Source organism: Perna viridis, chromosome 12, assembly GCF_037379345.1.
Source record: "Perna viridis isolate PV_CMFRI_1.1 ecotype Kerala chromosome 12, ASM3737934v1, whole genome shotgun sequence".
NCBI lineage: Eukaryota > Metazoa > Mollusca > Bivalvia > Mytilida > Mytilidae > Perna > Perna viridis.
The window spans coordinates 7,177,265-7,204,762 of record NC_142456.1 but is presented as its reverse complement, the minus strand read 5'-3'; the positions used below and the strand labels follow the sequence as shown (position 1 = coordinate 7,204,762).

The 27,498-nt window shown below is 33.8% G+C and overlaps 1 protein-coding gene across 1 annotated transcript in view; it reads right to left on the bottom strand.

The window, feature by feature from the left end:
• Positions 1-701: 701 nt before the first annotated feature.
• LOC148601030 (uncharacterized) overlaps positions 702-27,498 on the bottom strand; it is a 69,125-nt gene continuing 42,328 nt past the window's right edge. The window contains exons 4-12 of the mRNA XM_088554300.1: positions 22,698-26,960; positions 20,319-20,663; positions 16,409-16,541; positions 12,354-12,460; positions 10,864-10,998; positions 10,212-10,308; positions 8,642-8,667; positions 4,806-6,482; positions 702-3,619 (exon numbers count right to left, since the gene is read on the bottom strand). Of these exons, the coding sequence (XP_088410426.1) occupies positions 3,414-3,619; positions 4,806-6,482; positions 8,642-8,667; positions 10,212-10,308; positions 10,864-10,998; positions 12,354-12,460; positions 16,409-16,541; positions 20,319-20,663; positions 22,698-26,960 (6,989 nt within the window). The 3' untranslated portion in view covers positions 702-3,413. The remainder of the gene's footprint in view (positions 3,620-4,805; positions 6,483-8,641; positions 8,668-10,211; positions 10,309-10,863; positions 10,999-12,353; positions 12,461-16,408; positions 16,542-20,318; positions 20,664-22,697; positions 26,961-27,498) is intronic.

Below are 27,498 nucleotides of genomic sequence, written 5' to 3'. Positions count from 1 at the left end.
ATGTATGACCCAGACATGATTTTATTCCGCTTTTTTCCCTGCAGAATTCTGCTATTTCAAATCAGGATTTTACCATTATGATTCTTTTTTTTTTACTGTATATTATCCAATTTTGCCAATTTTCGCTTTGTAGACCTTGTAAAATCAATTCTGATGACCTGCCATTTACCCCAAATAATCTTTTTCAGAAGTTGAGAAAAGTCTTAATGAATTTTTCATGAATTTGGAATATTGTTAGCTGAAATAAGTGATCTTACCTCTTATGGTTTTTATTTTTTAGTGAAAACTACTTAATACTGTAATAGAGTAAATTAACAGCTCTGCCATGAGTGAATGGATTCCCGTCTTGACCTTGAAGCATACTTAACAACTACCATAATTTGTGAACCCCCCGAAAAATATGGATTTTGATTAAAAAAACAAAACAAAACAAAAGAAACAAGTATGGAAACCTTGAGATCACCACAACTATTAACCCTGAAAAGCAATTACAATTGTGTGTGTCTATTGAAAAGAAAATACCCTTTTAAACTCCTGGGCCAAAGCTTAAACTCATATTTCAATGCCAACAATATGAGTTCAGTCATTTTCTGTTGTGTAATGGATTTTTGATTGGCTGGATGTTTGAAGCTCATATCTTGCTCATTTTCAGAAAAATCATTTTTTCATAGAATATATGATAAAAAATGTAGTCCTAAAAATTCTAATTAGAATTTATTCTAACTCAAATTTAATATAACAAACATGAACATTTGTATAATATCAACAGGTGACAAAATTATTACTGTCTAATGAGACAGCACTAGATACAATAAGATTCTAACACGGCCCAGAAATCAATCTTTTGTAATTTTATGAATTATTGCAATATTTTTATGTTTGCAAAAAAATGTGATTGACATAAATTGCAATAATTAAATTTTCATCTTGAAATTACTGACACAAGTTTTCACAAAGTCACAAAATTTGACTTAATTGACGAAGTCACAATAATTTATAAATTTACAGTAAAATATTTTACACAGCTTTACAAATAAAATATGTAGTATATAGTACATAAAGATAAACAGATGTGAGTAAATTTTTCAAATGTATTAATATCTGTAAATGTTATAGACTGATAACTAAATAATTGATCCATTTTGGAAAGACTGTCAAATTCATTAATGTTTCCAAAATTATCTGAGGTTATTATGGCACCAAGTAAATTTTCATGACTCAAAAATAAAAAAAAAAAATGCAAATTTGAAGTGTTCATAAGCAGAATTAAACTGATGAGAGAGGTGCTATTTCTATTTCATTGCTATGGCAACGGAATATGTATAGGGCACACTAAGAAAAAATAAAACACAGATAATGACCTTTGAGGCTAAGACAATTTTTAGGTAGCTTTAATAATACTATTCATCCAGTACTGGGTAAGGTAATTGTGAAAAGTATGACACTTAAAATGAAAATGCTGCTGCTCTGGTACTTGAAATTTAAAGTTTTGCAAGGTTTACATCATGTAATACATATCACAATAAAGTGAAACCTGTCTAAACCAAACACTTTTTAAAGTCCTGTTATATCAGTTTGAATATGTTTTGAACCTTGTTAAACCTGTCTAGAACCAATTTTAAAGTCCAAAAGGAGTTCTGTTTAGACAGCTTTCACTATTCAAGTAGCAGTCTTTCTAAAAATCATACAGAAGGTGATTCATGCATGTCAAAAACCCACTGAATTCAATTTAATTTCTTGTTCAGAAACAGTAACTGATCATGTAGCCAGTCTTAGTTTTTTCATTTGGTTGTTGTGCTTTTGAGATAAAAATTATATAAATTGTACATTAAATTTGCACTTTGCAAGAGTTATTGTTCTTGATGTGGCTTGATTCGGTTACTTTTAGTGGGAGATAAATGTATGATTTTCTAAAAAGTGCAAATCTGAATGCAGGAAAGGTTGTTATGTGAAAGTATAGCATATGTAGACTGAAAAAGTATCGTTTGTTTGGTGGGTTTTTCATAACCATGAATCACTTTACCATTGGTAGTGTCTGAATTTTATGCGGACTGGTACTTAAGTAAAAGAAACACAATATTAAGATTTCACAATAAATACTATAATATGTATAAACAAAATTAAAAATGCTATGTATTCAATAACTATCTTGATATTATTATGTTAGGTCTTTTGAGGTTAATTTCTTGGTTTTTGAGGCCATTTTCCATGAAAACAAATGAAGAAGGGAGGCATTTTTATCATTTTATTGCCTCTGAAAAATGATAAGGATGCTTTTACATAGTTAATAGTCAGAAAAAAATATGAGGGAGAAGTTTTCTTGTTTTTATGTTCATGATATGGTAAAAATTTGGTAATAAACCACCCTTAAAAGGGAGGGTCTGATAAGCACGCTAAACAAGTATTAACTTAGGGAGGCCTAAGATAAGTACATTGGACATTTATTTACCCAGACACACCTAAAGAACTGGGCCTGCATTGGTAAAACCCACTATACTAGTCTTAGCTCTACTGCTAAAGAGGTTCATTCAGAACTATATACACAGATAGTTACAACATGGATTGAAAATAAAAACATTATCAATTAATAGACCAAAAAAAACTTTAAATCATACAGCATTCTGGAAAACTCAGGTATCAGGTTCTACTACATATATAAGGCATTCTGGAAAACTCAGGTATCAGGTTCTACTACATATATAAGGCATTCTGGGAAACTCAAGTATCAGGTTCTACTACATATATAAGACAAATTGTATGTTACAGTACGATATCTCAAAAGAAATGAAATAAGAGGGAACCCTTAGGTCTTCATCATGTCTTTTCTTTCAAACAAATGGAATGATTTTATCGATACATGGCACCGAGAAAATGGTAGAAGCATATTAACTTATTTGTAGATATAAATTTTTCAACACAGTTGCAGATCAAGAGAAAAAAAACAACTGACACATCCCAATTTTTTCCTCAGTGCTAAAAACCCTTAACTCTGAAACTAGGGATTTTACTATGAACAACAAGGAAGACAAAATTGAAAATAATCAGAAGTAAATATACAGCAAAAAAAAAAATACCAGTAACATTTTGAAGTAAAGATGTATTTAATGGTGGAAGAAAACTATCAGACAGACAGCCCTTTACCATAATACACCCATCCATGAAATGATGTATAGAAATTATTTAAACTGCCATATTTAGGAGTATCAGCACATATTGAGTACAATGATGTATTGTGAATTAGTTTTATACTTTGAAAATGTAAGCAATCTACCCTTAAAAAAAATCAGTGTACAGTACATAATAAGAGACACAGATCTTACAACCTTAACTAATAGACTCAAATATACAATAAAGACTTTATAAGTGTGGGTGACTTAGTGAACTCAAGGGAGATCACTCCGCAGTATCTTTGTTTAGCTAGTTGATATGGATGTTCTACTTTCTGTATTACAATTAGATGTTTCTGTCATGGAATTCTGTGAACGTTCGAAAACGAGAGTACTGTTTAAAGCCTCATCCCTTGCAGATGATGTAGCAGATGATTCACTGTCTATTTCTAAAATCAGTTTTGGTACCTTCAATTCTGTTGATTTCCTTGAAACTTCTTTTGGAGTTAACACTGAAGAACATTTTTATATATAAAAAAAATTCATATAACTAACTTCCAAACCAATACATTAAGAGGCTGTTAAGTAGACACCAAGCAGATCCTATTATGCCAATTGATAACAGAGATAATTTTATCCCACCAAATGTTTATTCAAATGTAATGTTAAATTCATTAGGATTTAGAGAGAAAAAGTATTTCTTTGTATTGAAATAGGATGACCCAAAATATACGCAATAAATTCCCTAACAAATCAACTAAACTATGAACTGATCAGAGTTATTTCCCTTTATTTTGAAGTTTCTTGTGCTTGATAAATAATTCTTTTATTCTTAACATTTCAGTGTATTCCCAACAACATTCATTATATAGAAAACACGAGTTTCTGACCACAAATGGATGAATTTTGGGAACAACTCCCTAGGTTTTCTATTGACACCCTCCTAATGTAAATAATAAATCAGGATGTTTTAGACAATCTTGTTCAACTAAGAGTTTGAATGAAAAAAAGAATGTTTGTTTCAATGAAAGAGTTATGAAAGATGTTACTGTGTAAGGCAATGATAAATGTTTTACCATTTTACACTTTGATACAACAGCATGCTTTTGCTCCTTTAATGCTGGCAGATTAAAAACTCAGCTTTTTCATTCAATGTTTTCATATACATGTATATTCAAATACTGTGGAAAACACTTTTCATGTAAAGTAGCAATATCCATGGTTTTGTGAGTAGTTAGGCCTAACCACAACATCAAAGCCCCAACAAAATATAAAATTTCCATTAGAAACCAAGATCTTCTAATGAATCTACTTAAACACCACAAACTGTAGAAATTTTGACAACCACACAAATTAACATGTGACCTGTTTAGGCAATTAATGACAATCTGTCAGTGTTCCAGGATTTCACTTTCCCATCACATGCGCCAAGTGGAATTTTGGTAAGGGAAAGTTATTTGTTATGTTCCACTGCACTTTTGAAAGGATTTGTTAAAATCATAAAGTAAATTTCAAATTTTCCTGTGGAAACCTAAAATTTTCAAAATCCCTAGAGCACTGTCTGTTTTTATGGCCTCATTCTATGAAAGAAACCTTTAAAATTCTAAATTTTTTAATATTTAACATTGATACTATGGAGAGATTCTCAATCAATAGAGTGTAATTTGAAATCTTCAAAGTAATCTATCAAAATATTACCTGCTCCTTCTTCACTAATTGGTGACAGCCCAGGACCATGCTGACTGTTGACGTTAACATCCATTATCTCCCCTGGCTGTGTCTGCTGTATGACACACTGGAAAGCATTCTCTATGTCCTCACTCTGTAATTTATTACCGGATATATTGGCCATGGCATACCCTCTACTGTAGGAAAAGATACTATCATCGCCATCAGCATGTTCACTCTCTTCATATGATTCCTCACTTGTTAAGTAAATTTCATCCTTATTTGGGGTCGATGTGAAATAGTTAGCCCTATTTTCTTCTGATACAACCTGAATCAGGGATCTACTGTAGGCTTGGTTGTTTGTCATATCAATCTGACTGCCATACGCCTGCTCTGCTGCATTTCTGGTACTATCCTGACTAAACTTCTCTGCATTATGACCTCTTCGTCGAGGCACTTCATCTGTTTGTGGAGATGCTGCAACTTGAGGTGTCAATCTTGTACCTTTTTGTGGGGTTGAACCCTGGCCTTGCTGTGGTGATACCTTTGGACTCATCTTTTTAGACCTTTTAATGGTGCTTCGATGAACCATGATAACCTCTTTACTTTTTGGTTTTTTCTTATCAGCAGGTGAAGAGATTTGCTGAAATTCAGCACCATCCTGACTATGCTGATCACCTGTGACTCCTGATATCATTTGAGCAGGATCATACCCATACCCTCCATCAAGGGGAACTCCAGCAGCTCCTTCAAAGTCCAGTCGTCTTGAAACATTAGCTACATCATTTTTTCCACTTTGCTCCCACTGACTTTGTGCATAGGCATTAAATTCTGCAGTTTCTTGAAAGTCATATGCATGATTTTCTGCAGGATCATTTATATACCCTCCTTGAGATAATGGATATGAGTGGCTCTGCCAGGGAACATATTTAGTTTTCCTATCTGATTCTGAAGATCGTAGTTGATTTGCATTAGAATCCTTCCCAGAATCTAGGTGTTCTGTACTTTGTCCAGGAGTAAACCGATCTAGGAAGCTTTTTAGTCCAGAACTTTGTTGTTTCATTGGTTTTTGATGTTTATGGTAACTTTCTGATAGATGAACTGCCTCTCTAGACTGTGATTCTATGGTTGGAGGGTTTTTGGCATGTTTATTGCTCTCCTGATCTTTACCTAGGCTGACAGAAAAGTCACTTCCTCTGATTGAACTGCTTTTGGATGGGTGTTTTTTACCACTCCAAGATGCACTGGCTTTACCATGTGGTACATAGTTCTCATACACAGGTTCGGCATGCTCTACAGTATCATAAATGTGTTGTTGGCCGTCTTGGAAACCTTGGAAGGAGGGATAATCCCTCTTTCCCGTCATGAAATACTCATTCTCAGGATAATTTGAAAATGCTGACTTGGGCTGAATTTGCTTCTCTTGGATATCAATAGTCATTTCTTGCACAGGGGTTCTTGACCGTGACTTTGATTTATTTGACCTGTTACTTCGTACGCTTGTCTGAGAATTCTTCTTTTTGGCCTTGTACATTGCGAAGGAGTTTGCTTGTTTAAAATTTTTATAATCTGATTCATTTATCTCGGTTACAGAGTTATCATTACTGACAACACTCTGATTATGTTCATCTCCTCTCTCAGAATCTCTTGTTGTATTCAGCTGTTCCTTGGTTGGTAGTTTAGTATATTCTTTCAGCTTTGTAACAGCTGTAAAAAAGATAAATAAATACAGAGACATATTTAGGTAAGCTTTCTTTCATAATTCTTTGTCAGTAGGATATTTCTCACATTAAAATTTGTAACTTACCTGTAAAAAAATACATACAGGGGTTTCATTATTTTTTTTACAATGCAGGTACCTTTGATTTTGTAGGAGGTACTTTTCATCATTTTGTTTAATAAAAATGTATGAAATTTTAAAATTCTGGAGGTACCTTATAGTAGTTTAGAAGGGTAAAAGTACCTGGTACTGCCTCTTATTGAAAGGTCTCTACATATTTGTAATGATTTATGTTTTAGCACAAATTATAAAGAAATAGATATAGACTCTCCCTCAGTTTTGAGTGGATTGAAATATTACTACACTCGAGATAGTTAAAAATCAACATTTTTAACTGGCAAGCTTTAGTAAACATGTTAAATACTTTTATTTTAACTATAGAGAGTGTGGATATCTTTTAATCCAAATGAAACTGAAGGAGAATCTGTTTCTCTCATTTTAAAACAATTTCATTATTTTTCTTATTATTTTCCCCATTGAGTACCCCATCCACAGCCCTTACCATAAATTTTCCTACCAAATTTTCAACACTTGTTCTTTTTAACACATAAAGATAAAATAATTGATGCTGAATAGATATATAAAAGACATAAAGCCACTTTGTATCAACAAACACCAAACTATAACATTTTCACATTTGATATGTCAAATATTTTAACATAAATCTTAGGGACTACGGCATACCAATGATGTCAACTTCACAATGTAAACAATGGAATAAATCTACTGCATGAGACTTTTTTCAATCCCCTAGGGAATCAAATTATTTTAATCACCTGGTCAAGCAGTATGGAAATTCATCAAAAATGGGAGAAACGTCTATCTTTATTCTCTTAATGGTAACAATACAAAAAGTATATGATTAGTAAAGGACCAACTGTTATTTTATCAGTGCCAAATTAAGCTGTGCAGCAGCACATCGGCATGTCAAACCCTATAACAAACTATGGAAAACAGGGGAGGTAACTAATGGATTATGTTAAGAACACCTTATTGGGAAAAATACAATTATGACATGTTCCATACATTAATTCTAATAAAAACCAATACAAAGGTGTAGGGGCCAAGGCTGTGGAAATTTTGACAGCCCATGTTGGTCATTTCATCAAACTTTGCAGACAAAATATTGTGTCAATCATTTACATGCTCTGACCGAAAATAAACTTAGAAAAACCTTTATAGTTATTTAAAGATAAACATTAGAATATGCGTGATTTCATCATACTATGTCTGTTACAAAATTTACGAACCAGTGAACGAAGACGGTTTCAACCACATGGAGGTCAAAACATTGTATCTCTCAGACTTCTTCATCACATGGGCAAACAGCCCAGAAGTTCTGAGTGATGAAAAATGTTGTTAAATAAAAGGCAATTGTGAATAAATTTTGTATGTTGATTTATTGGGTTGCTGACTTCTGCGTTAAAAGAATTAACTAGAGGTAATAAGCTACGAATATTGCTTAAAAATATCAACTTTATTATAACGACATAAAAGTTGTTCATAACAAAGTGAAATATATAGATATAAGGCAAAATAATAATTTGTGGCATTAGTTCTCTGTAATGACATCATAATAGTGCCATAATTTTACGTCATTTCACAAAACTACTGAGAATAGTTAATTTTGTTGTTTTTAAGACATATTTACATCCAGAAAACTATGTCCACACCTAAGAAACAATTTTATGTTTTCACATATGATAAACTATGTAATAATGAATGTATTTATTTAATATAAAGTTGTTTCTTGGGTGTGGTCACCATTTCCTTGCCAAAAATATGACCAATAAGTGACCAAATTTTGACAGAATATATGTGAAAATTGAACTGAATATCTGAACTTCAAGCAATTTTTCTGTCCATTCACTGCAAGAATTATCAGAAGTCTTTATATTTTCTCATTTGTGATGGATTCAAGTCTCCAAATTCACAATTAAATTATTCAACACTATATAATTAATTTTCAGTTGAATTTTAAGTAGAAAAGACCCTTTATCGCCCATTCTCCTTACTGCTATATTTCTACCATAGATAATAACAAGGTCATATGCAAAAAAAGATATATAATAAATAGAAATTTTACCTGCAAGTTCCTTCTTTCGTCGTCTCCTGAAATGTACATAAAAATGAACTATCACCTCCAAATTATTTAGGGCTGTCCCATTAAAAACTATGCCATACCCAGGCATGACACATTTCACCAGGAGACTCAACTATAGAAGTTTTATTGATGTTATGTATTAAACTCAATATTTTGTCAAGAGACCTGAGCACTCACCCAATTTTTTTTATACAGCAAATGAAAGTGCCTTCCCCATGTCCCTGATATGTTTCATTTGAACAGCCCTTAGAAATAGTTATGACTTAACTTATTTCATTTCAGTTACATTTGAAAAAAAAACTACCTGAAAGTACTGACAAGAAAACCATGCAATTTTTCCTAAAGCTTTTGAAAGGAGTACTGCTATTAAGGACATTTTTAGGCCCAATATTATGTAGTATTTTTCAAAAATGATAATTGATTAACCAGTAATGCAACAAAGCACATTTAAGGTTTTGACAAAAGCAATTTACTTCTACAGGAAGGCCTACACTCCCACTCAAAACAGCTCATAGTAAGGCATACTAACCTAATCCATACAGTCTACAGTAAGGCATACTACTCTACTCAAAACAGCCAACAGGAAGGCATACTACTCTACTCAAAACAGCCTACAGGAAGGCATACTAACCCAGTCACTCAGACAGAAAAAATGGACTACTGGAAGGCATACTACTCTACTCAAAACAGCCTACAAGAAGGCCTACTCTCCCACTCAAAACAGCACACAGTAAGGCATACTAACCTAATCAAAACAGCCTACAGGAAGGCATACTACTTTACTCAAAACAGCCAACAGGAAGGCATACTAACCCACTCACTCAGACAGCAAAAACTGACTACAAGAAGGTATAATATCCCAAACCACTGCAGGAAGGCATAATACCCAACTCAAAACAGCCTACAGGAAGGCATAATACCCTTCTCAGAAACAGCCCACAGGAAGGCATACTACCCCCCTCTAAAAACCACATACAGAAAGGCATACTATCCCACTCAAAACAGCCTACAGGAAGGCATATCACCCCACTAAGAAACAGCATACAGAAAGGCATACTGCCCTTCTCAAAAGAGCCTACAGGAAGGCATATTAACCTACTCAGACAGAAGAAACAGCCTATAGGAAGGCATACTACCCCACTCAAAACAGCATACAGTAAGGCATACTAACTCAATCAGAAACAATATTATGAATCAGCCAACCAGTAATTGATTAACCTCACAGCCTCAAATTCAATATAGTTATCTCCTCATTGACATTAAACAACAAAAGGTAGTGTTTTTTTAATGAAGACGAACATTGAACAAGAAAATTATTTTAATCACTCATTTATTTTTGCAGGCAAATAGACAGACTGTGATACCATAACATGTCAAGTAAAAAACTGTACATAATTAAAATTTCATTTGATTCCCAGATGAGTGAGTCAGGCTTAAGAAACAAAGCTGTCTTTTATTTCAGTTTTCGGGTTTCGAACAGCCCACCCTTGACTGTTGTAAATGCATTCTTACCCCTTCTATATTAATCCCTGATAACACATTAATGTCTTACCTCTGGCAAGCACATGTACAAACCACACAAATGAAAATCACAAATGCTATTAAGCACACTAAAACCACTCCAACAATCTTTACAGGCCATGGTTTTACTAGAAAAAAATAGAAAAATACAGAGATTTAGAAACTCTTTATAGTACAGTGAATTCTGTCGAAACAAAACCCTGAATAATCTGTAAACATGTCTAAAGCAGGCAGTTTTTAGAGTCCCATCATATCAGATTAAATGGTTTATAAACAATGGTTGACCAAACATCAGTCTAAACTAAACCAATTTTAAAGTCCACAAGGGGTTTGTTAGGTTCAGACAGAATTCACTGTTACCACAAAACTTTTGATTAATTCTGTCATGAGAAAATTTTGATATTGCACAAGTTTATATATTTAACAAACAAAATGTAGAATATTTGACTGCTAATAGATGGTAGTGAACTGTTTTATCAATTTCTGAGTGTTAGTTTAACTGCCAAGATTGAACTGCTAATAATTTCATTGGCAGTTCCTGTGTACTGCCTAAATATGGACTTCTTGAAGTGTAATTGCCAAATCAAGAAAAAGTTGCTACTATTTTACAATAGCCACCCACAATGATTACAATTATTAACATTTGTGAGAATAACATAATACCAGTGGCCTTAAATACCTACTTGTCTCACAGAACATCCCAGTATACCCTGTTGCACAGACACATTTGGATCTCTCCACATATCGTATTAGTTTACCAGGTACCATAATACATTTCCCACCATGCTGACACAATTCTTGTCCACACCATAACACATCTGAAAAACACAGGTAAGCATACTGGTACAACAGGTATGCCTTACTCAAGACCTAACTGTTAGAACAAATATGCATACTGCAAATTCAGAAACTTTAGTCAGCATCAATATTGTCGACTATTAACCAATTTGTGAACTAGATGGAAATTTTCTTGATGATATTCTAATTATTTGATTGCTATTCTTGTCAATTATTGTCACAATTGTGTACATGTAAATAGGACCCTTATTAAACAGAGTAGTTTAGAAGGGGTTGTGCTGGAACAAGTGGTGTAACATTTCCACTTCATCACAATTCTCGGCTGATGATCTGATTTTTACAGATAGGTCACACTTGGGTCTTTTATATTAAATTTAAATAAATTATGTAAACAAATAAAGGACACACAGTTACTAGCTATTTCAGGAAAAAAAATTCCAGCAAAATAAATCATTAATGCAAAATCCTTTCTAAAAGTCTATCATCCATTAACATCACATATCTTTTTTGACTGGCTGCCTACTATTAAAAGATATTTGCATTTCTAACCATGGTAACAAAATGAGTTTTTCAAAGACTTGACTTTCAAAATACTAACAAAGAGAGGTAATTCTAACTTATTTTAGGCACTTCTGATTCCAATTGGATCTGCACAGCCTTTCTAGTTTAGAAAAGTTATTTTTTAGTGTAGCGGAAATGACAGAGTAGTTCCAATTGTTATGATTCATTTTTTTTTATCAACAAAATCATTTACATACAAAACAAATATGATTAAGGCAACTTATTTGTCTTGATACTATATACGTCATTTTGATGTTTATTTGTACATTACTAGTAAAGCAACTTTTTTTCCATCAATTTTATCTTTTTTAATGGACTTTATTCAAGGGACATTACTCATAAGCTCAAAGTAGCCACAACAAAGTTGAACACATTAAAATATACCAACCACATTAGTCATAACTAAAATATCACAACACATATATACCAAACATGTCATAGCCAGTAAATTAAAAAAAAATAAAAATAAACAATCTCACAACATGTCAGAAGTGCAGTTTGCAATTGAGATAAAAACTGCAGAAGCAAAAATTGTGACATCTTTGTTAAACCTCAATCACTATTAAACTACCAATTATCATTAATACAAAAATCTCAATCTCAATCAGATCAAAGACTTATATTACAAGAGTAGCTATCATTACTCCATTTTTTGGCTTTAAATAGCTAATTGAGGATCTGAACAGAATCATGATATTGATTTCCAGATGGTCTATGATAAGATCATGATGCACAGATGCATCAGTGGATCATTACCCCCTACCTGGAACCTCTGCTTTTTTAAAATTTCTGGATCAATGCCTGTAACCCATACCTAGTTCAACATCTGCAGCAAACTTGTCTGTAGTTATACAATGGTAAATTCCATGGTCATCTTTTTGTATTTCTCTGATTAATAATCTGCCATTAACCACTGAAAATCTTCAAAATATAAGGATATACCAACTAAAAATCTACAAACTACAAGGACTTCCCAAGTGAACATCTACCAAATATTAGTACATATAAACAGATGAAGTTGTACACGTTAGTGCTATTTATACCCTCACTTGTATGGCAATCCCTCTACACAGATAACCACCAAAATCAACTCTATAGAATCACATTCTAAATTTGAAATCAACCAGTCCACTAAAGGCTGGTTTTAAAATATAAGATTGGAAAACCTTTTTCCCTATGATTTCTTAAGAATATTTTGGCCTAGTGTTCTTGGATTCCACTTTCCCGTCACCTACGGCAGTAGCAATTTTGGTGTGGAAAAGTTGTTAAGTGTGTTCCACATTCCCTTTGACAAGTAGAAAGCTTGAATTTTTTTAAGGGATTTGTTAAGTTCGGAAAGCAAACCTCAAGTGTGGGAAGTTAATCATCAATTAGAGTTTTCCTGTGGAAACTTAAAATTAAGAAAAATCGTAGAACACTGCTGGTCGCTTGTCATAACACATTTGTCATGGCAGAAATTCTAGGAATCATCTTTCAATGGTATCGGGAGAACAATGTTAAAAATGTTACAATGACCGTGTTGACCAATCAGGTTTAAACTGTTTTATAGAAAATAACACACTGTTGAATCACACAACAACCAATCCATCCCAATAGCCGATTTTTTATATCACTAGTTGGCATCACATTGTCCATGATGTGATATCCCAAAGATCTAGCCGTACAAGTAGATAAAACGACCAAATCATACAGAATACCTATTACACAGAGCAATCTTTTCTGTCATCTTACAAAATCACACAGACATGTATATTATCAATTAACCTATAGTTTTTAAATGATGTAAAAATAGTATGTTAAAATTATTTAAAAAGAATTTCAACATTAAAATTTGTATGGTAAAATTATAATTATCAATTGTAAAAAGCACTTTTCAAGGGGAGATAATTGGTGAGAAAATTCTTTCAAAGGTGAGATAATTGATGGGAAACTATGGTCTCACCACTTCCGGGTCAAATGGCCACCCCACTCCCCCCACCCCCTCCCAAACTTGTAGTACCAAAAAGACACTGAACCTAGATCCATGCATTGTAAGTGCATAATTGTGTCTATTCTGATCATAAGTAATCAAAAAAAAAGTTGAGAATGTGCACTTTAAAATCATATTTGTAATTTACTATAAAAGTGGATGAATATTGTTTACATGTGTGAGTAATTTGCCTTCATGCTGTCAGTAAACAGAAAAGGTAAAAATGTGGATTTTCAGTATTATTTTGTGAAGAATTTCTACAATCATCCTACTTTTAGCATATTGATTTTGTAAGCCTTATTTTCCAAGCTTCGCAACGGTGTGCAACTTTAAGATGTCATTAGTCCTGGGAATTCACAGTTAAACTTTGAAAATTGCTTTTTTAATATGTAAAGTAATGTAACGTAAAATATGAAGGACTGCCATTTAATTGTTCTTTATATATGAATTTATATGAATTTTACATCAATTTTGATGGTTTGCAAAAAGCCTTAAAAGGGAAGATTCCCTTTAGAATCCATATAAAATGTTGTAAAAAATTGTCTTTATTTTAAAGTTCAATTATCTCAAAGAGTAATCAAGGGAACCAAGGTTATAGCGGTAATCAAAAGAATGTAATCCAGGGACAAAGACCAGACATGGAAAGCAGACATACACAACAAAGAACATAAAGTAACTAAAATCATACATACAAAGTAACAAAAGTAAATGAGCAACTCGGACTCCACTAAAAACTGGGAGCATGGACCAGGTGCACCGGTAGGGTAAGCGTCCTCTGCTTTTCTAGAAACACCCGCCGAGTTGCTCATAAAAAGTCAAGTCTGGGGTAGACTCAAGTTCTGTAACTAATTTTTTTTACATTAAAAATTCTGAATATGTTGATTCAAGCTCATCTCTGATAAAAATTAGTAAAATCCATCCACTAGAAATATTAGACCGTAAGATCTATATTATGTACCTTAAGAGCCATGTGATATTATAAGATCATTTAATATTTTTTCAACGAGAGAGAGTTTCTCATGCTGATTGAGATGAGCAGGAGAAACTCCTGTGAGTTGAAAAAATATTTAATAATCTGTTTATCGCTGTTTTGCCGAATTGTAAGGTATTAGTTTTCTTGACCTCAATATGTAAATTTTATAAGCACTGCAAAATTTTCTTTTGGGATTATTTTTCAGCGACGTGCTATGTGACGTCACGTATGTTGTGCAGCTGCAATACACATTTTTTTTTTTAAATCGGTTTACTATGATGATCGCATTTAAACTTTGTTAAATAATGTTGGGATTTATTCATTCTAATTGGGTATGTTACTGTATTTAATCATTTTCCATTGTAGACTAGAAAATATTGCCACAAATTAGCCATTATTTCATATGCAATGAACAAACATGCTTATTTGGGTCGTCAAATATTCCTACACTGTTGCTTGTATGTCACACGAGGACATAGAAACTAGCGATAATTTTCATTCTTACTCGACTGGTGATCAAAGGGATTCTAAACAAAATAGCGATAATATACAATAACGGACCTTTGTTGCATGTTTTATCACGTGATACAGTGCTATAAACATAATAACTGCATTGGGTATATAATACTGGCCTTGGTAGAGGGCATCTCCAATGTGGAAAAGAGCATTCAATTAATAATGTCCTATACTGTAAAGGTATTAATTATCACGGGGTACTAATTTTCGCTGTTTTCACAGTTGCCTCAAGAATGTGAAAATTACTACCTGCTAAAATATATTCTAATTACTGAGTCTTTTGACCGTTGTATTATGGATTCCACAATTTTGAATAGAACATCGTTTTGTGTAAGGATCATATCATTCAATGCAATCTAGTATGCATTTACAAAAAGTCTAGTCACTTTTAGTAATTTAGGGAAAATATCACTGAGGGGCATGATATAAAAATGCCAATTTCTTTGTAGTCACATGTCTAATTTTGACAGTTTTGGTCTTATTAGGCTCACAATACCACAAGCCTTCATAAAATGTAAGAAAAGAAAAACATAGAAACTCATAAAATGTTTTTAAAGAAATTTTACAAAAATCTGACCACAGATAGATCTCATCATGCTGAACACTATAACATCTGAAAGATTTTGGATTTTGAAGTTATATGTGAGAAAGTGCTGTCAGAGCCCTATGTATTATTTTTACGGTATTTTTGTAGATAAAAAATTTAAATGATCATTTTGTGCCTTTTCCTGTTTTTGTTTCTTCACAAATGACATCATTTTTCACCACAAGTACAGGGTAAATATCAATCAATGACACAAAAAAATTGTTTTTGAGAAAAAACAGTATTTTCATGAAAAATAATGCTTCAGAAAAGGGGTCTATTTTATGAACTCAAAATAAAAGTGAAAGTAGAAAAAGTCTATTTTTAGTTTGACCTGTCCTGGTGTACCAAAGTTTGTGCCTTTTTTTTTCTAAAATGGACCTAAAAATTATTTTTGACATTTCCTTAATTGAAAAACATGGTCAAGAGTTAGATTAATCCTTGTCTATTTTTTTAAAAATCATAAAAATTTAAGGTATACTATAAAAGCCTATGGGGCAAAGAATACAAGACTGAGACCAAAAAGTCCGAGAGATACGATGTTTTGTTTACATTTTAGAACGTCCACGTGTGGTCGAAACCTAACTTGTTCACTTGCACTGATATTTTGAAAAAGACACAGTATGTGATGAAATAACACTTTCCAATATTTATCTTAAAATAAATACATACAAACGTTTTTTTTTTTAAGTTTATTTTCGATCTGAGCATGTAAAAGACTGACAAAAAAGTCAGCTGTAGTTTGATAAAATGTCCGGCTTGGGCTGTCAAAATTACCGGACCTTTGGTCAGTACATGTGAGAGAAAGCCACTAACACACAAACATACCTTTTGTAAATAGAATGGCGATCTAATTTTTTTCCATTTGGTATTATCCAGACAGCACTAATATGGTTGGTATTTTCTCCACACTGTAACACTGCATCAGCTCCTTGTAAAATTTGTATTTGGTGACGTTCAACTAAAGGAAGAAAACTTCAAATTAAAACTCATGGGGTGAATCATGGATTTGAAAGTAGGAAGGCTGCAGTTAGCCAAACAAAACAAGACAAATGTTTTTTAAGAGAAGTTTTATTATTTGCCTAAGACCTAAACTGTGTTTGTTTGCCTTTTCCGTAATCTACCCAGAAAAAAAAATGACACTACACAAAAGTTCATTCTCACCTTTCAGCAAAATAATGTCTTATCTTTCAAAAGATATTTAAAAATACTGCCATTGATTCATCCAAAGGACAATATACAATGAGGCCAATATTTGGCATCATGCATGACTGGAAATTAGAAACTTGATACGGAGAATTTTTTTCCTATGGCTTAAAATGTTAAAATGAATAATTACCAGGTTCAACCACATTTATAAGTATATCATCTTTCAATTATTAAAAATATATGTCCAAGATGATGTCCACAGTTTGGCAAACTTGCAAAAAATATGCCAAATTTTGCACATCTTAGAATTTTTTTTCAATGTTCGAGTATATCTGCCAACTTCTGTCAAGTCAGATACTGTAACATCATCAAAAATACTTCTATAAGAACCTATTGTTATACATCCATACCATATGACTGGAGTAGTGGACATATTTTAAAACAAGAGGCTCCCAGGAGCCTAAATCGCTTACCTGGTAAAATTTTGTCTTCCAAGGGCAATAAATTTAATAAAGAGTTGTCCAACAATTTTGACTCAAGAAGACTTTGGAGGACTTACCATAAGGATCTGATCAGCAATTGAAAGTTGCTTTCAATCTATTAAAGTCATCAAAATATTGGCTGAAAACTGTAACAAAAAGCCATCATTATTCATCTTTCAAGGGCAATAACTCTTACAAGGAACTGCCTGACAACTTTGATCCCAAAAGGCTTTTGAAGGCCTTATAATAAGGATCATTTCAGCAATGGAAAGAGTTTGGCTAAACCAAATGGTTTTGAAGATATAATATTGAAAAAACTGCTGTCTGACCCCCATGTTTTATTAGTGATAGCGACCATTTTTTCAACAGATCAAAAATCTCCATATCAGTTATATGCAGGATACTCCAAAAAATATTTATACCAAGTTTGGTTCCAATTGGTCACATATTCTCTGAGGAGAAGATTTTTGAAAGAAATAACATTAAAAATAGCAAAAAATGTTGAAAAAGGGCAACAATTCTAACATGGCTTCACACCTTAAAATGAAAATTTGACCAGAAATAGATCTCATCATGGTGAACACTTTTACTCATGTCAAAATTTGGCTTAACCTAACGGTTTAGGAGAAATATGTGAAAAAAATACTGTCTGACCCCTATCTAATAATAGTATCTGCAGCCACGTTTTTTGATGGATCAAAAATACCCACATCAGTTCTATACAAGATACCCCTAGGAACATTTTCACCAAGTTTGGTTCCAATTGGTCATGTAGTTTCAGAGGAGAAGATTTTTAAAAGAAATAACATTAAAAATAGCAAAAAACATTGAAAAAGGGCAACAACCCCAACATGGCTTCATGGTTTAAACAAAAATTTGACCACAAATAGATCTTATCATGCTGAACACTTTAACCTTATCAAAATTTAGCAAAACCTAACAGTTTAGGAGATATATGCAAAAACTAATGTCTGACCCCCATGTTCTATTTTTAGTAATAGTGGCCATGTTTTTAAATGTTTTAAATGGTTTTAATGGTTTAAAACGAAAATTTGACCATAGATAGATCTCATCATGCAGAATACTTTTAGCCATCATGCTGAACACTTTACTCCCGGTCTGAATTTAGGTAAACCTAACGGTTTTTAAGATATATGTGAAGAAATAATGTCTGACCCCTATGTTCTATTTTTAGTAACAGCAGCCACAATTTTTGACAAATAAAAATTTCCAAAACAGTTCTATGCAGGATACTCCAAGGAACATTCATACCAAGTTTGGTTCCAATTGGTCAAGTAATATCAGAGGAGAAGAGTTTTGAAAAATTGTGAAGGATGACAATGACGATGACAACGTACGCCAAGTGCTGGCAATAGCTCACATGGCCTTAGACAATAGACATACACATTAATTAACTCTAGCTACGCCACTGAAATACAACTACTGTAAACATATTCACTGTTTCAAAAAAATTATAAACTTTATATAGTGTTGAATATCAATTTCACAAGTACTTTTTTTCACAGTTTTCTGCCCACTGTGAAAATAGCGAAAATAAGAATGTTTATACTATACATCAACTTCATAGACTTCAAAAAAGCATTTGACAGTGTGCACAGGAAAACATTGTGGAAAATTTTAAAATCATATGGATCATTGAAGATATTTAACCTGATGAGAGCATTCTACTCAAACTTTGAATGTAGTGTATTTTTTGAAAAGACAATATCAGATTCCTTCAGTGTCAAATCAGTATTTAGGCAAGGATGTATATTTCTTAATGGTCAATGATTGGATCCACAGTCAAAGAACTCATGTTCAGACACTTAAAAGATCTGGACTTAGCAAACAATCTTGCAGAGATCTCATGAAACTTTACCGAACTTAAAATTCACTGAAATTTTCCAAAAGTCCAAGGTTCTGCAAAAATCATTCCACCATAACTATAGTCGAACTTAATCTGCAACTTCCTCTTCATAGTAAGACTACATACAAAATTTTAAATCAATTGGTAAAAACATTACCAAAAGAGTGCAGAAAACTGTAAATTCACTGAAATTTTCTAAGACCAAGGGCCATAACTTCCGTAAAAATCATTCAACCGTAACCAAAGTCAAACCTAATCTGTAACTCTTCATAATAAGGCCACATACTAAAAACAAAGTTATTTGGTAAAAGCAATACATTACAAAAAAAGTGTGGAAAACGTGGACGGACATCCAACATTTCCATGTCCCCTCGCAATGCATCACGAGGGTCAATAAAATAAATATTCTATCCTAACAAACTGGGCTTAATATCAGGACCAAGAAGATTAAAGGAGATAACTCTGTAAATGATACTAAAATACAATAGAAACTGTTGGATTTTCAATGTGGATTATCTCCTAAGAGCCGAGAGCTTGGAATGAATAATTATAGACCTATGAAGCAACTTTAATAAAAACAAAAATTAAAATGTGTAGCCTTTTTGGGGTGTATCACATACAACAGAATTTACATGATTCTTACATAGACTACTACATGATTAGGTTCAGTATGCATAACACTTGTCTTTTAACCTGAGAGTCACACTTTCAAGCACAAAATCACACTCTCAAGCTTACTATCTTTTTTGTCAAGATAATTCAATTTTTCAAATTTTTTTTCTCCCAAAAATAAAAAAAATGATGTTTTCCGTTTGGAAAAGGAATCAGAGGTCATACCGGCTTGATCCTAATGTTATTACACATCTGGTGCCCTAATTATCTTATAACAAAACCAGCTTAAAAAAGTATCATCTGGGGGGCTCTGCAACCCAGATCCCCCTCCCACTTCAAAGGTCTTGACAGTGTTAAACTCCTGTGAAGATTTTTGAAAATGTCAATAGATAAAAATAAAAGGAATCTTAAATAAAAAATATTAACAGAAGTTTAACACTGTCAACTGCTGTAATATAGATACATAATTCACACTTGCACAAAAACAAATTCGTAACCAACATCAATTTTTCAGTGCCTTCAGCCCTCTTTTTAAATAATAAAAAAAAAAAAAATTAATATAAACATGAAAAAAAAAGGATCACTTCCATCTAAATGGGGGAAAACAGTTGATTAAATTCTTTCTTACCTCCACTAATACAAGGACGCATTTTACAATGCAACTTCTCTGTCTCAAAGCTACCTTCACATTGGACTTTGTTACCGTGTTTTATGCACAGCTGCTGTCGAAACTTTACACCAACTCCACACGTAACTGAACAATCTGACCAACTTCCCCACTCTAATGGAGCTATGGGTAGCTTGGGTGTTGTTGTGGTTACACACGATGAAATGTTGCAGGATTGGATCTGAGAGTTTTGGCCCTTGCACAAGCCACCAATCATTTTACATTCACGACCTCTAACCTGAACACCTTGACCACATGTTTTAGTACAATGACTCCATGGGTTCCATTCAGCCCACTTATGATAATCTATCAGTGAAAAAAAATGTAAACCAACTTGCATTGATTTATTTTCACTTATTTCAGGAGCATGCTAAAAAATCGTGAAATTAAATAAATTGTTGTGTATGGTCCCTTTGTTAAGGAATACATGTTTATTTTTGTATACTTGTAACAAGTCTATTTTTAGTAGAAAGATGCACAGCAACCAAAAAATGTTCAAAGGATAGCCTTATCCATAGAAATTAAAATACTTCTGCTCAAGCTGCGATTCTCTATAAAAATACAAAGACTCATATTATATTGCTATCTGCAGGTAAAAATTCAATACAGGTAATCAAAGCAGTCACCCCAAAGGTCAGTCAGATATTTAACATAAATCCAGTAAAATTTTGTTTGGTCTCATCAAAATTGTTGATTTGTTGGAACAAGACTTACTATGGCTGAAAGAGCTTCACTATGTGCAGCATGTTATTACCACAAAGGTCAAACCCTAAACAATTGGCACATGTATAGACACAACCTCCAAGCTTAATACAGCAGAGCTTGAGCTCTGAATTTTGATTATTGAATATATGACACAAGATAAGTAAATAACCAGAATCAAAGCAGCCTCCCCTTTTTTACTAAATGATTCCAACCTTCCTTAGGGGGAACAGCACCTTATGGTAAAATTCAAATTCAAAGAGATCAATTCAGTTAAAATGAAATTATTATCTGTAATTTCAGAAAAATGCTGGTTTCTGGCCCCTGATTCCTAATCAATTAGTCACAACCACCAAAATCAACCTCTGGGATCCTATTATAGTATATCATACAATTTTAAAAAGATCAATTCACTCATACCCAATATTGAATAAGTAAAGAAATCATAAAAATGATGTTTGCTTCCGGCCCCTTTTGGTCCCTAATTTAATATTGGTTCATCACAACCCGAGCCATACTTTGATAGTATGGTACCTTGTACAAATTTAAAGAGATACATTCACTTATAGTCAAGTTAAGCCAAATAAAACTAATTAGTTGATTATCATCCCCTCCTGCCCCTAAAAATTGACAAAAAAAATAAGGAAAAAAATTAGGGCAGGAATTTCAAAATCAGGAGTTTTTTCATGTCAGTTTCTAGTATTGAGGTACTATAAAACACAAATCTTCCTTTCATAGTGACTTAAATGATGTTTCTTCTCTGAAACTGATATGGCTATAGACTAAGAACATATCTATACTTCAAATAGCTAAAACTAGACTAGCAAATATTTGGTAAGGAATAATTCCTCCCATCTGCCTCATATTTTTTGTGAAGTTTGTATGAAATTCTACCATTTAAGTTTACTTGACCTTATTGTCCAGACATCTTGGTTGACAGTTCTGACCCTTTATTCCTTAAAGGTTAAAGTCACAACCCCAAAACTAAATCACAACCTTCCCTTGTCGGTATGGCACCTTGTGTTACAATCAAAGAGACCCATTCCCAATTGTTCAAGTTGTTGAGATATCAAGAATATGATAGTTTCTAGCACCCCTTTGTCCGTAAAGCCTTCATGCCATAACTCCAAAAATCGATACCAGCCATCCATGCTGATATTACACCTTGTTGTACAATTTTAAAAAGATCCATTCACATTTACTCAAGTTATTGTTCAGACATCTTAAAAATGCTTGTTTCTGGTCTCTAATTCCTAAATGGTTCTAGTAACAACCCCATAAATCAGCCCCAGCATTCCATTAAGGGTATGGCACCTTGTGGTTTAATTTCATAAAGTCTTCACATTTATTCTCAAGTTTTTGTCTGGATGGCCACAACAGCATGATAACATTATATGCCTGCAATATATTTGTGGCCAGGTCCCATGAAAAGGCTTTAGCATCATATAAGATATTGATTTTATTGGGGAGGGCTAGGATGAAATTTTCCATCTTGTTTTTATATTTTGAGAAAATATAGGTCATCCTATTTTTTCTTGAAAATTTCAATCCTGCATTTTTATTTCTAATTTCATCCTAGCTTCACCGGCCTCACCCCTCCTTCCCCCAGAAAAGTAAATCTAATGATAGTTCCGTTACCATGACAATTAGCTGGACAAGGAGCAAACATCATAGCTCTGCCAACACAATGTTCACTTCCAATACATTTTCTCTCCCTCATCCTATACCCCTGTCCACTACATGATCTTGGGCAGGCAGTCCATTTCGCCCAAGGGCCCCATGCAGTCATTCTATTTAGATGATCCTTAATGAGGCTCAGTCCTTTTTCAACAGCAGCTTCAGAGGCATTGTATGAAACTTTGTAGAATTTCTTTAAAAGTTCTCCTAAGGCATAACCTGTCCTCCCAACCAGTTCTTTTGATTCACTTGAACTATGTTCAATCACAGTGGCTTTGTCTTTAGTTAACCGTTCAAGCTTTTTAATATCAACATCAGATAAATTCATCATGGAGAGCAGCTGTATGATATCTCGTCTTAATACTTCAATATAATCGCTGGAATCATTCAATGCATGTGGTACTTGTGGAACGGAAACTTTAACATGAAGACTTTGAGTGAAGCCTGGAGATGAAGATATATTTTTGTCATGAACTTTATATTTGAGTTCAAATTTTCCTCTTCCTTCATTACTAATATAGTGTGCTTTCTCATGTTCAATATCATTAATAGGCAATTTATGTTTAACTTCATGAAGAGGATGTTTATGTTCAACTTCATGAAGAGGGTACTCATGTTCAACTTCATGGACAGGCAACTCATGTTCAATTTCATGAAGAGGATACTCATGTTTAACTTCATGGGCAAGATACTCATGCCCAACTGCATGAAGAGGATACTCATGTTCAACTTCATGGACAGGCAACTTATGTTCAACTTCATGCAGAGGATACTCATGTTCAAATTCATGAAGAGGGTACTCATGTTCAACTTCATGGGCAGGATACTCATGTTCAACTTCATGTAGCGGATACTCATGTTCAACTTCATGTAGCGGATACTCATGTTCAACGTCACGTAGCGGATACTCATGTTCAACTTCATGAACAGGCAACTCATGCTCAACTTCATGGACTGGCACCTCATGTTCAATTTCATGATATGGATACTCATGTTCGACTTCATGAAGAGGATACTCATGTTCAACTTCATAAAGAGGATACTCGTGTTCAACTTCATGGACAGGATACTCATGTACAACTTCATGGACAGGCAACTCATGTTCAATTTCATGATGAGGATACTCATGTATAATTTCATGGACTGGCACCTCATGTTCAATTTCATGATATGGAAACTCATGTTCGACTTCATGAAGAGGATACTCATGTTCAACTTCATGAAGAGGATACTCATGTTCAACTTCATGGACAGGCAACTCATGTACAATTTCATGATGAGGATACTCATGTTCAACTTCAAGGACAGCATTTTCAAATTCATTTCCAAGGTGATGACTGACTTCACTAATTGGAATCCAATGATCTCCCACATAATGTGGACCTATTTCTTCATGCTCCCCTTCATGTGGACTTATTTGTTCATGCTCCCCTTCCTGTGGACTGATTTGTTCATGAACAATATGCTCCTCCTCTTGATGTGGACTGATTTCTTCATGAACATGTTCCTCCTCATTATATGGGTTGATTTCTTCATGTACATGTTCCTCCTCATGATGCGGGCTGATTTCTTCATGAGCATGTTCTTCCTCATGATGTGGACTAACCTCCTTATGGATTAAATGTTCTTCCATATGTGGGCTGATTTCTTCATGAACAGCATGCTCCTCCTCATGATGTGGGTTGATTTCTTCATGAACATGTTCCTCCTCATGATGTGGGCTGATTTCTTCATGAACAATATGTTCTTCCTCATGTGGGCGAATTTCTTCATGAACAACATGCTCTTCCTCATGTGGATTTATTTCTTCATGAGCAATATGTTCTTCCTCATAATGTGGGCTGATTTCTTCATAAACATGTGCTTCCTCACGATGCGGGCTGATGTCTTCATGAACATGTTCTTCCTCATGATGTGGACTGACCTCCTTATGGATTAAATGTTCTCCCACATGTGGATTGATTTTTTCATGTGCAATATGTTCTTCTTGTGGGCTGATTTCTTCCTCAGCAGTATGTTGTTCTGGTGGGCTTATTTCTTCATAATCAAAATTCTCCTCATGTGGACTAATTTCTTCATGAACAGCATGTTCCTCCTCATGATGTGGACTGATTTCTTCATGAACATGTTCTTCCTCATGATGTGGACTGATTTCTTCATGAACAATATGCTCCTCCTCATTAGGATTAATTTCTTCATTGATAACATGTTCTTCATCAAATTGTGGACTTATTTCTTCATGAACAACATGTTCTTTTATGTTTGGGCTGATTTCTTCATGGATAATATGTTCTTCCTCATGTGGATTGATTTCTTCATGTGCAATATGTTCTTCTTGTGGGCTGATTTCTTCCTCAGCAATATGTTGTTCTGGTGGGCTTATTTCTTCATGAACAGCATGTTCATCCTCATGATGTGGACTGATTTCTTCATGAACAACATGTTCTTCCTCATGATGTGGACTGATTTCTTCATGAACAATATGCTCCTCCTCATGAGGATTAATTTCTTCATTGATAACATGTTCTTCATCAAATTGTGGACTTATTTCTTCATGAACAACTTTTATGTTTGGACTGATTTCTTCATGGATAATATGTTCTTCCACATGTGGATTGATTTCTTCATGTGCAATATGCTCTTCTTGTGGGCTGATTTCTTCATGATCAATATTCTCCTCATGTGCACTAATTTCTTCATGAACAGCATGTTCCTCCTCATGATGTGGACTGATTTCTTCATGAACAATGTGTGCTTCCTCTTGATGTGGATTGATTTCTTCATGAACAATATGGTCTTCCTCGTGATGTGGACTGATTTCTTCATGAACAACATGCTCTTCCTTGTGTGGGCCTATTTCTTCATGAACAACATGCTCTCCATCATGTGGACTAATTTCTTCATGAATAATATGTGCTTCCTCTTGATGTGGACTGATATCTTCATGAACAATATGGCCTTCCTCGTGATGTGGACTGATTTCTTCATGAACAATATGGTCTTCCTCATGATGTGGACTGATTTCTTCATGAACAACATGCCCTTCCTCATGTGGGTTTATACCTTCATTAACATGTTCCTCCTCATGTGGACTAATTTCATCATGAACAACATGTTCCTTCTCATGATGTGGACTGATTTCTCCATGAACAATATGTGCTTCCTCTTGATGTGGACTGATTTCTTCAAGAACAATATGGCCTTCCTCGTGATGTGGACTGATTTCTTCATGAACAATATGGTCTTCCTCGTCATGTGGACTGATTTCTTCATGAACAACATGTTCTTCCATGTGTGGGGTTATTTCTTCATGAACTGTATGTTCCTCCTCATGGGGGTTTATGTCTTCATGAACAACATGCTCCTCCTCAAGTGGACTAATTTCTTCATGAACAACATCTTCATGATGTGGACTGATTTCGTCATGTAAACTTTGTTCTTCCTTGTGATGTACTGGACTGAATTCTTCATGAACAACATGTTCTTCCTCATGTGGGCCTATTTCTTCACGAACAGCATGCTCTTCTTCATGAGGACTGATTTCGCCATGAACAACATGTTCTTCCTCATGTGGACTTATTTCTTTTTGAAAAATGTGCTTTTCCTCATGGTGTGGACTTAATTCTGCATGGGAAGGATATTGCTCCTTATTTGGATTGACTTCTCCATTGACAACATGTTCCCCTTCATGCTGTGGATTTACTTCTTCATGAACAAGGTTCTCATATTCACCTTCATGATGTAAATTTATTTCTTCATGATTCTCATGAACAGTTGGGTTCTCCATATCATTACTTTCTTCATGCTCTGGAAAAAATTCATCAATTTTATTCCAGTGTCCACCTGGCTCAGAATGGTGTTCAGGTTCATGTGATTCTAATCTGCCATTTTTAAAACCATGATGGTCATGAAGTAAATCTTTATAGTAAGGAGTTTTCATCAAAGTATTCTCTGGAAGCTCATCATGATTACTTCTCAAGGGCTCATTTTGTGAAACATCCAACAATTGTTCATGGTCCAAATCTTGACCATCATGACTGGGGATTAACTGCCTCTTGTGTCGTTGTAAATACTTTTCTGACAGTGATTGGTAAAGCATTTGTTTTCTATGACTGTTAGGGTCATTCTCATCAGCATCAGACTTAACAACATAGCCAATAAATTGTCCATTCAGGGCAACTCCTTTCCTGGGCACAACTCTTCTGTGACTAGGAAAATTTCCACCTGAAATAGAAAATTGTCTTTTGCAAAAAAAATGTTCTTTCAAATAAAGATGGAAACCATTTCAGGAAATGGATATTTTTTTCTATATTAACTTAAAAAAGAAATGTCAAGCATAAAAAAAAACTATAACAAGTGGCACCCAGGAGCCTGAATCAAACACCTGGTTAATGTTTTGCCTTTCAAGGTCAATTACTCTAACAAGGAGTTGTCCAACAATTTTGACTGAAAGAAGATTTAAGTAGGATTAATATCATGAAAGTTTTTTTCTTTTTATCATAGTTTTCAATATATTGGCTGAAAAATGTAACAAAAAATATTTTTTTTTACCTTTCAAGGCAATAACTCTAACAAAAAGTCATCTAACAACTTTGATTCCGCAGACATTTGTAGGCCTTGTAATAAGGATCATTTCAGCAACTGGAAAAATTTTGTTAAACCTAACAGTTTCGGAGATATATCAGAGAAAAAGCTCTGACTGACCCCTTTGTTCTATTTAAAATAACAGACAAATATGCAGAATACCCTAAGGAATATTCAT